The 10,066-nt window shown below is 38.7% G+C and overlaps 1 protein-coding gene across 1 annotated transcript; it reads left to right on the forward strand.

Annotated features, from left to right (window-relative positions):
• Positions 1-5,253: 5,253 nt before the first annotated feature.
• LOC311254245 (elastase-1-like) lies at positions 5,254-7,988 on the forward strand. The gene is made up of 8 exons (XM_084347885.1): positions 5,254-5,305; positions 5,605-5,702; positions 5,804-5,904; positions 6,300-6,425; positions 7,102-7,238; positions 7,340-7,482; positions 7,618-7,767; positions 7,880-7,988. Exons 1-8 carry the CDS (start codon positions 5,266-5,268, stop codon positions 7,889-7,891), a joined length of 807 nt encoding a protein of 268 aa, XP_084204011.1. The 5' UTR covers positions 5,254-5,265; the 3' UTR covers positions 7,892-7,988.
• The last annotated feature ends 2,078 nt before the right edge of the window (positions 7,989-10,066 follow it).

Consider the following 10,066-nt stretch of genomic DNA (forward strand, 5'->3'; position numbering starts at 1 on the left):
TATGTTTTTACCAAAATAGTCATGTAATGAAAAACTATGCTGAGAGTCCCAACTGCATTTTGGTTTAATTAAGGGGTAAGCTGCTTCTGGCGGCTGTCTGTGTCAAATTTCACACACATGAACAGGGACTTTAAGGTGCATTCAGGTGCACTTTGGAAATACGGAAATCTACATCACTTTGGGCACTGACGAAGTCCCAAGGTACAGCACCAGGCTCAATTTGACACAGTGGCCAAAACTGTGTAGTTACAACGTTAAGCTCACGTTGTACAGTGGAAACATGTTTGTAGTGTCACAACCCCTGCAAAATGACTCGTTGTGCTATCTTAATTTGATCCATTCAGTCTGATAACATTTGAAAAGTCTAGAAGAGACGCACAATTAAATCATTTTATCCCCATTCAAGTTAGTGGAGGGTTAAACTGGAAATTACAAAGGGGGGCCTCTCCAGTGAGCATGCTCTATATGGGCTGCACAATTCGAAAGAACTGGGGAATTTTATACCCGTGAGCAGCTTTCATTCGAAAGAACAGGGCTCTGCCTCTGACGTTTGCATCCTCTTCTCATTAATGCTGTGGTCGCACACACGCAAATGCAGGCGAACGAAAATTGCCTGCCAGTGCTGAGTGTGGGCAGTCCAGGATGAAAGGCACATGGAACTCTGTTTGCTGATTTGTAGTCAGTTTGTGGGGTCAACCGCACACACATTTTTGCTATTGGTTGTGCCTCAGACTTCCCCGGTCAACGTTCCCCAGTGTTCTCCACGTGAAGCCAAGATCTGAATTTGCTACACCACAGGATGCAAATGTTTTATTTGCTCCTTTGCTGGCATTGAATAGAAGTGAACAGGAGGCGAATGTTCAGCACTGTTGATTATGCATATGTGTCTGCAGAAACTGTGTGCCTCAGAAACTCAGAAATCTTTTCTCGAATGGCCACGAAGGTTGTTTTATTACTTTCCTATTTTATATATTATCATTATTATTTTCATTTGTAGATGTGCCTAAATGTAAAATAATTAGGCGCCAAAACAATAACACTAGCCTTTTCATTTGCTCATCGGCAAATTTGAAGACTGCTCCACAATATACTTGGTCCCCGAGTACCACTATGTTAATTTTTTTATGTTTGATGGCATCTTTTCATATCAATTAAAGTGGCAACAGACAACATTTCCCTCTTAGCGTTTCCAAGTGGTATTATTTTTGGCGACACTGTTGTAAAGGCAACTGGATTGTTTCTGTTTTCCTCAGTCACAAACAACAACAACAACAACACAGGGCAAAACGTACATTTATTCAGTCATTTAGTCTAAAACAGAAACTGCCAGTTAACCTTCCTTTTGCCACTTATACACAATTGTAAAGTGATAGCGAGGTTTATAGGGAACCAATGATATGTTGCCAGTTTAAATACTAAAGCCGTACCCAATATGAATACATTTCGACAGGTACAAAAGATTCCTGGTTGGTGGAATTTTTCATCTACCAGTCAAGTTGGCTGGTGAGTCAAATAATTAGTTTTGAACACTAGTGTTTGAGGTCTGTGTTTTGGTTTTGGTTTTACAGCCTGCGACTCTACTGTCTCACTGCTGTCATCAGCAGCAGGCAGCTGTTTTCAGTGAACAAGCCCTGACAACCCACTGGGCAACAGTTTGCTAACAAGTTTGTCATATCAACTTTATAAGGTGATAATATGTAAGTGTGTTGTTAACAGCTTGTTCTGCAGCCCCCAGTAGGCCAAAAAAAAGAAAAGAAATCAATTAGTACTGCTTTAAAGGAACACTCGCTTGCCTCACAGCAAGTTCTGTATTCCTGATGGTAACCTCATCACATTGCAGCACTAATAACAGAATTTGCTGGAATGAATGACTGTATACTAACAGCAATGGTAGTTTCTAATTTTAATGGGGTTTAAATCGCTTAGCTCCACAGCCTGAGCTTTTTAAATAGTGTCACACTGACACAATCAACAGTTACTCAGCGATAACCCTCCCCGACTTTCTATCATAGACCCAATCAGTGCATCCCATTAATTTTTTTTTGGAACCTCAATTTCCTGCCCATGTGTGTGAGACATCTTTATGGGAACCAAATCGACTATTCATTAACGAGGGGAAGCTGTATCAAGAGCAAACATCTTTAATTAACACATCCCCAGCACTTCCTGTCTTTGATCTCCCCATTTGATTTATGCCTCTGCAAGAAAAGGTTGGGGCGGTGGAAGGAGTTTGGAGGGGACGAGGACTCGATGAGAAAATAGTGAAACTGTGGAGCCCCTGTTGATCAGGAAGTCTTGCAGCATTAGGACCCTTTTCCCTGCGTGTCATGGGGCCAGCTCAATTACCAGTCGGACTGGCTATCTCTTTAATAGCCTGATAAGGCAATAATCCAGAATCCACACAGTTTTAATGACTTTCTGTCTAATTAAGGGCTGTTTTATAAAAGACAGACACATTGGATGCCTTCCTATTGTCCAGAAATCTATTGTTAGAAATATCAGCGTGACCAGTTGATAACATTTAAAAGGGTTTTTATAAAGTATTAATATGTATGTTTTGCCCAGAGACTCACTGTGCACGAATCATCGAGTAATCCATCTACGATATAACTGTTCAATGTCAAGGAGGTCAGAGCGAAGAAGAGGAGAGAAATCTTTTTCAACTCAGTTCTCACACTGGATTAAATCTTTCCAGCTTGGAAAGTGGATTTTGACTTTGTCTTCAAATGTTTTTTTTTTTTAAATGTCAGTGAAGTACAACATCAAAATCTGTATTTAAATTAGACCTGTATTAAGAGCTGGGTTTTGAAATGGATATCTCAAGATGACATGTAATCTGTCTGTCTTCTATAAAACTGTGTGTCTCTGTATGGCCGAGTACAGATTCAGCATGTTTGTTAGGCTTTAGCACCATCTGGTGTTGGACTGTAATCCTCTAGTATGGACAGTCAAATGATTAATAAAGTGATTTCTTTTCCAAATCCTTACCTTTATAATTTAATAAATAAGAAGAAAATGACTGGGAACATCCCAAAGTTTAATTGTGTAACTTCAAGAAGAAATTATAGTTTCTTCTTGATTATAGAAGTAATTATATATAGAAATTATATATAATTATAGTATATATATATACATATTTTGTATATATGTGTGTTAAATATTGTAGAATATATAAATATTTTAGCTTCCAAAATGTGGTCATTCATCATCGTTAGATTTAGTTGTTTTTTTTTAGATCTTTAGTATAGTGGCCCTGAAGGTCAAAACACAACAACCTTACAGAAAACACATTTCACAAAACACAATAACATTTCACCAAACACCACATTTCAATAAACATGATAACATTTCACAAAACACAATAACATTTCACAAAACACCACATTTCAATAAACACGATAACATTTCACAAAACACAATAACATTTCACAAAACACAACGTTTCACAAAACACAATAACATTTCACAAAACACAATAACATTTCACAAAACACCACATTTCACAAAACACAATAACATTTCACAAAACACTACATTTAACAAAACAAAATTACATTTCACAAAAACACAACTACATTTCACAAAACACCACATTTCACAAAACACAATAACATTTCACAAAACACAACAACATTTCACAAAACACTAACATTTCACAAAACAAGACATCTCACAAAACACAAAAACATTTCACAAAACACCACATTTCAATAAACACGATAACATTTCACAAAACACAAGAACATTTTACAAGACACAACATTTCACAAAACACAATAACATTTCACAAAACACAATGACATTTCACAAAACACCACATTTCACAAAACACAATATCATTTCACAAAACACCACATTTAACAAAACACAATAACATTTCACAAAACACAACAACATTTCACAAAACAAGACATCTCACAAAACACAACAACATTTCACAAAACACCACACATTTCAATAAACACGATAACATTTCACGAAACACAATAACATTTCACAAAACACCACATTTAAATAAACACGATAACATTTCACAAAACACAATAACATTTCACAAAACACCACATTTAAATAAACACGATCACATTTCACGAAACACAATAACATTTCACAAAACACCACATTTAAATAAACACGATAACATTTCACAAAACACAATAACATTTCACAAAACACCACATTTAAATAAACACGATCACATTTCACAAAACACGATAACATTTCACAAAACACGATAACATTTCACAAAACACCACATTTCACAAAACACAACTACATTTCACAAAACACAGCATCACAGAAAACTGTTGTGTTTTCTTTAATGTTGTGTGTTTTGACCTTCACTCTACTTAAGTGTAGAATTTCAAACGTCTCTAATGTGTCTTTAGTGCTTGAAGATAACAGACAAAAGGATTTACTGTACACCAACTCAGCTGAAGTTGCTGAATGACACAAGAAAAACAGAATGTGTCATTTAACAACAAAGGCATGTTTTACTATATATAAACTAAATATACTGTTAACCTTTGTCATATGTTAGTCAAAATTACTTGTAAATGAGCATTCATGGTTGTTTTCTTTGCCATTACTTCTTCTCAGAGATTCACTTGAGACAAGAGATGACACAGAAACATGTTTTCGCATGCTTATTCATAATTAATGATGTTCTTTCAAAGGACACATTTTTATTTTGTGACGTAAATACTCACAAAAATTGCTCTTTGTTACATCAGATAATTCATTCTAAGGCTTCATAATGGAGAGTAACAACAAAACTGATCTCTCAGGATCTACATAAAAACAGAATGAAAATAAAGGTCACAAACCATATGTCCAAAGACAAAACTATGTCGTATCATAATGTTGCAGCCACAAGGTCATCAGTAAACTTGCCTGCCTCAGGTCAAATCCCTGACAAAAATGTGTTATTTTTTCCATAAACACTTGCCAAAAATAGATGTGGTGGACTTTCTCAAACTCTCTAAGCCCTTTGAATCAATGTGACTCATGTCATCCAGCGATAAACTTGCCATTCTACGTGTCATTCTCCACTGTGGACCGTTTTTCTACTGGTCAAAGGAGGAGGTGTGTGGTAACAAACTGATAACGCCATGTGAGACAGACCACAGGTGCATACTTGGCTTTTGTCACAGGGGGGAAAGAACAGCCACACACATTTTTCCACACCAGCAAAGGTTGAGTTGAGGTATAAAAGCAGGAGGGAAGCATTTGCTTCTTGTAGAAACGTTTCGACGTACTGCAGACATGCTCAGGTTTCTGGTGTTGACAAGTCTCGCCGCCTTGGGTAAGAAAATGACAGCGCGCATTGTGCTCTATAGCCATTTATTATTGATCTCTTTCTGTCTCATTCACTCTCTAATTCTCGAACAGTATGTCACTCTCTCTGCCAGCCAGTCAGTCACTCATTTTTAGTTTAGTCAACACACAGGAACTGCAGATGCTCTGCCTTGCTTGTATTTCGCTGCCCTCATTTCTTGTTTTCGCTCTCTGAAGGTGGAAATGAAATAATGTTATGAGGCTTCTGGGATATCCTGTATAACCTATGTAAAAAGCCTTGATTAAAAAGCCTGTGTTTTTACCTAGCGCTGGCTAACCTGGTGCCCCAGCCCAGGTACCTGGAAGATGCCTTGGGAAGGGTTGTGGGAGGTGAGGTGGCCAGTCCCAACTCTTGGCCCTGGCAGGTAATCTACTTTAACACAAAATCTAAAAAAAATACATGCACTGTTTCAATAGAAAATCAGGTGATGTTTAGAGAATGTCTCCCGGTCTGTTTTCCCTTTAGATCTCTCTTCAGTACAGATCTGGCAGCAATTACTACCACACATGCGGAGGAACCCTGATTGAGAGGGGCTGGGTGATGACAGCTGCTCACTGTGTGGACAGGTAAGATAATCATTAACTAGAGCACGGACTCACTGTTCTGTGGCTGTATGAGTTTGAGGTGTATTTGTGGGCAATTTGTAGTATTTTGACTTAAATATCCACCGCCCGCTCTCATCACAATACAGAGGTTTGATTTATTTCAGTGTTTCTGAATGTCACCAGTGATAAAAAACCTCTCACAGCCTCATTTATAACTGTCACATACCAAAGGGGATTCATTTCCTTGAATCAGATGAAAGAAAAGTCTCCAAACAAAGCACTCAATGCATAAACAAAATAAGGAATTCATGAAGCTATACTGACTTCTGATGAGTTATTTGAGTCACTGCAACGTCTAATCTTTGATTGTTTACCACATGATGTTTCTCTTCGCTTCTTTGTTTGACATATCGCAGCGGGAGGACTTATCGCGTCGTTCTCGGTGAACATGACCTCTACAGCAACAGCGGCAGAGAGCAGATCATCGCTGTCAGCCAAATTCACATCCATGCTGGGTGGGACCGCTACGATGTGGCTCACGGGTGACGATTCCATTTTTTTTTGTATATTCTTACGTTTTTGAGCATCTTCAACTCACTTTTTTTTTTTTGATGATCTTAATAGAAGTGTATCTGTTAGCTTTTTTTCAGATGAGTAAGTTAATAAGGTTTGAAGGGAATTCATTTCTCAGATATTCTTGGGCAAACCTTTATATTCTAAGCAGAGAGCGTGCTTCTTGTATTAATTTTATAACCTGTATCTAATCGTTATAAACAAATAATTTAATTAACAACAACAAACAAATGTTTTATCAACTTGAGGATGTTGACACTATAGCAGATGGCAAACTTGAACACCAACGTATTAGAAGTCAAAGCAGCCACATCAACTCCAGTCAACAACAGCACGGAGAGGGAGGGAGAGAAATTCCCCAGACTCTCTTATAAAATCACTCAATTTTTGTGAGTGTGAGTTAGGAGAAACTTTATAAACTTTGTTAAGCACTGTTCCTGACAAATTCTTGATTATTTGGGTCTTCTTGGAAATGTTAAGCCTTGTTTTGGGGGTACAGCCCCCTCAGCACCCCTAGATCCTACATCCTCGGTTAATGTTTATATAAGGTACAAATGTTGCATAAGGGAAGTGGTAGTTTATCTAATTATCTTTATCTAAGTTATTTTGAGTTCCTCCTGTTTGATACATGGATCTCCACCTCAGGTTTGACATCGCCCTGCTGCGTTTGGCCTCTGAGGCCACTTTGAACTCCAATGTCCAGCTGGGCTCTCTGCCTCCTTCTGGCCAGATCCTGCCCCACAACAACCTCTGCTACGTCACTGGGTGGGGACGTACCTCCAGTGAGTCGATGGCATGATCCCTCTGAGTACCCATCGGTTGGTTTAAATGCTTGGACTTTTCTGTAAAGCTCACCGTATCTTACCTTTTGCACCTTGTCTAGCTGGTGGCAGCCTGTCTGCCCAGCTGAAGCAGGCCTACCTTCCTCTGGTCGGCCACGACGTCTGCTCCAGCAGTGGCTGGTGGGGCAGCACTGTCAAGGACACCATGGTGTGCGGTGGCGGCGGTGCTGAGGCTGGATGCAATGTGAGTCTCCTGGTGCATGACAAAGATATTTGGAAAAGTTGCACACTCATTAGAACTCTACTATGTTTAATGCTGTTTCATATGCATCACTGAAAGATTACAATACTGAAGATGCTCTTTTCAATCTCCTCTCAGGGTGACTCTGGCGGCCCTCTGAACTGCCTTGTTAACGGAAGATACTACGTCCATGGTATCGCCAGCTTCGTGTCTGGTTATGGATGTAACTATCCCCAGAAGCCCACCGTCTTCACCCGTGTCTCTGCCTACATCAACTGGATTGACTCGGTCAGTATTAGTGATATGTTTATCTATAGGCTTCAGAATAAGTTACAAAATAACTCCTTATTAGTATGCTAGTATAGCTGTGTAACCATTGCTTGCTTCTTCTCTTTTCCAGACCATGATGTAAACAGAAGATCACTGGATGAGGAGACTGCAGTACATGTTTTCATCCACTGTACTTCTCTGGTCTCATTCTACCAAAAATAAACTTAATTAAACTGTGAGTGATGACTAATGTGCAAACACAGTTCTGTATGTCATTATGAAGGCTGTATGTCTTTTACTGTCCTCCCCACATCAAACATACTGATTCAGATTTTGTTTCACTTGCTCTTCAAGACGATTCATTCAATGTTCCAGTAAATTCAGTGTGATGTGGCAACACGCCGTCACACACTATCACAAACTGTGATAAAAGTCTGAGAAGGACTGCAGGTGCCTTTCTGACCACTGAGAAGCTCAGCAGTGGGTCCACATCCGGTGAAGGTCAGCTCAGGGTTTAAAGAACGAGACGTGCTTTTAGAAATACCGAGATGCTTCAGACATTCACCTGTTTCTGCTGTTCACCACACTCACTGCCACAGGTGATACATACCAAGGCTGCAATGTAAATAATCTACTGCTGAAAAATGTACATTTACTTTCTTAAAAACTGATAAAACAGAAAGGTGCTGAAAATGAAAATCCCTGAAAATGAATTGTTCATGTAAAGGCACATGTTCACTATACTACAGTATACTTACTATAATTCTCCTGGATAATATGTAGAATAATGTTAATTTGTGGCTGTATACTTTTTCTGAGATTGAATTTCTTCTCTGTCTTTACAAGAAGTCACACATGGCAAGTTCAGCTGCATATAGCACTCTGTTTCTTCACAATAAGGCCGTTAATGGAATTTAAATCAGACCTGTACTACTGGATCATAATGAAGTGAAAAACACTAAACTAATGTGGGACTGCATCGTTCAGGTAAAGTAATTGAACATATTGTGCTGTAGTTACGCTGTAAAACATTAATATAATCAAAGTATGGATACCCTGGTGACAATCGCAAGTGGACCACAGCCTGCAGAGATGCAACTGGAAGATGTTTCAGCCACAAAAACTGGTCAAAGGTCAAAATCGACAATCTGATAACGGTAGGGAGGACGACAATGAGGCAGCATGCCAAGCTGCTGTTATTGACCAGGCAAGAGCATTTCCTGGAAAAGGAAAAGCAATAGAAAATGGGGTCCTAAAAGCAAAAAAAAAGGAAAGGTGGACAATGTCACTCAAGACAAAACAAAATGCAGTGACTGCCAGAAGCCCCATCTGGATAGAGAAGATCCCAAAACAGATGAGGACTGGTTTACATGTGACTTGTACGAGCTGTGCTGAAGAAAACTGCCTCCTTGACGATGCTTCTCTCACTTGCAAGGACTGCTTCAAAATCTAAATGAACTCCCAGACCATTGAGAGTGATTAACTAAGTCAACATGAGAGAAGTTAATTTACTTGTACTTGATTCATTTGTGCCTTTGGAAAATCCTGATTCCTGATTAAATAATTAATGTAAAATGTTAATAAAAATGCAAACATAAAACAGCTACTTCTGGACCAGAGAGATTGACTCTGACTACACGATTGAAATTAATCTTATTTGACTTCATCTTGCTGACATTTTTGTTATTCTGATTACACAGTTAACATGTTGACAGGACTGAAATCAAAATATCATCAGCTATTCCCATGTTATTACTGTGCTGTAATTGTAATACATTGTTCAACATTATCATATTATCTTATTAATCATATATATATATATATATATATATATATATATATATATATATAAATAAAGATTTATAAAAAGGTTGCTGGATGAATTAACAGTTTGTTTGTAAGTCTATAGGCTGCTTTCAGTGTCTGAAATGTTTCCACGTCACAGGTTGATGTGTGTGTTTGTTTGTGTGTGGTACACTGACAAGATGGATTCAACACCTCTCCACTCGGGAAAGGAGGGAGGTGATTAGCGCTCTTTTTCAGAGTTGTGGGCTCTTTTCTGGGGTTAGTTTTCTCCTCCGTTGAGCACGAGAAAGACCAGCAACAGGCATCAATGGAGTCAAGGGAGAGAGAGAGACAAGAGAGGAGGTGGTATCTATGGAGGGGAGGAGGTGAAGCATATTTCACCTCTCCTACCAGCTAAGTACCTCGACTTAATTCAAAGTGATTCCAGAAGTTACTGTGCTCGTCTTCTTCAATACAGCCCCAAGGGAATATAGCCTACACAACTGCTTAAACTCACCATGCAGGTCAAATT

Source organism: Pagrus pagrus (genome assembly GCF_965226575.1).
Source record: "Pagrus pagrus genome assembly, chromosome: 3".
In the NCBI taxonomy this organism is placed as follows: Eukaryota; Metazoa; Chordata; class Actinopteri; order Spariformes; family Sparidae; genus Pagrus; species Pagrus pagrus.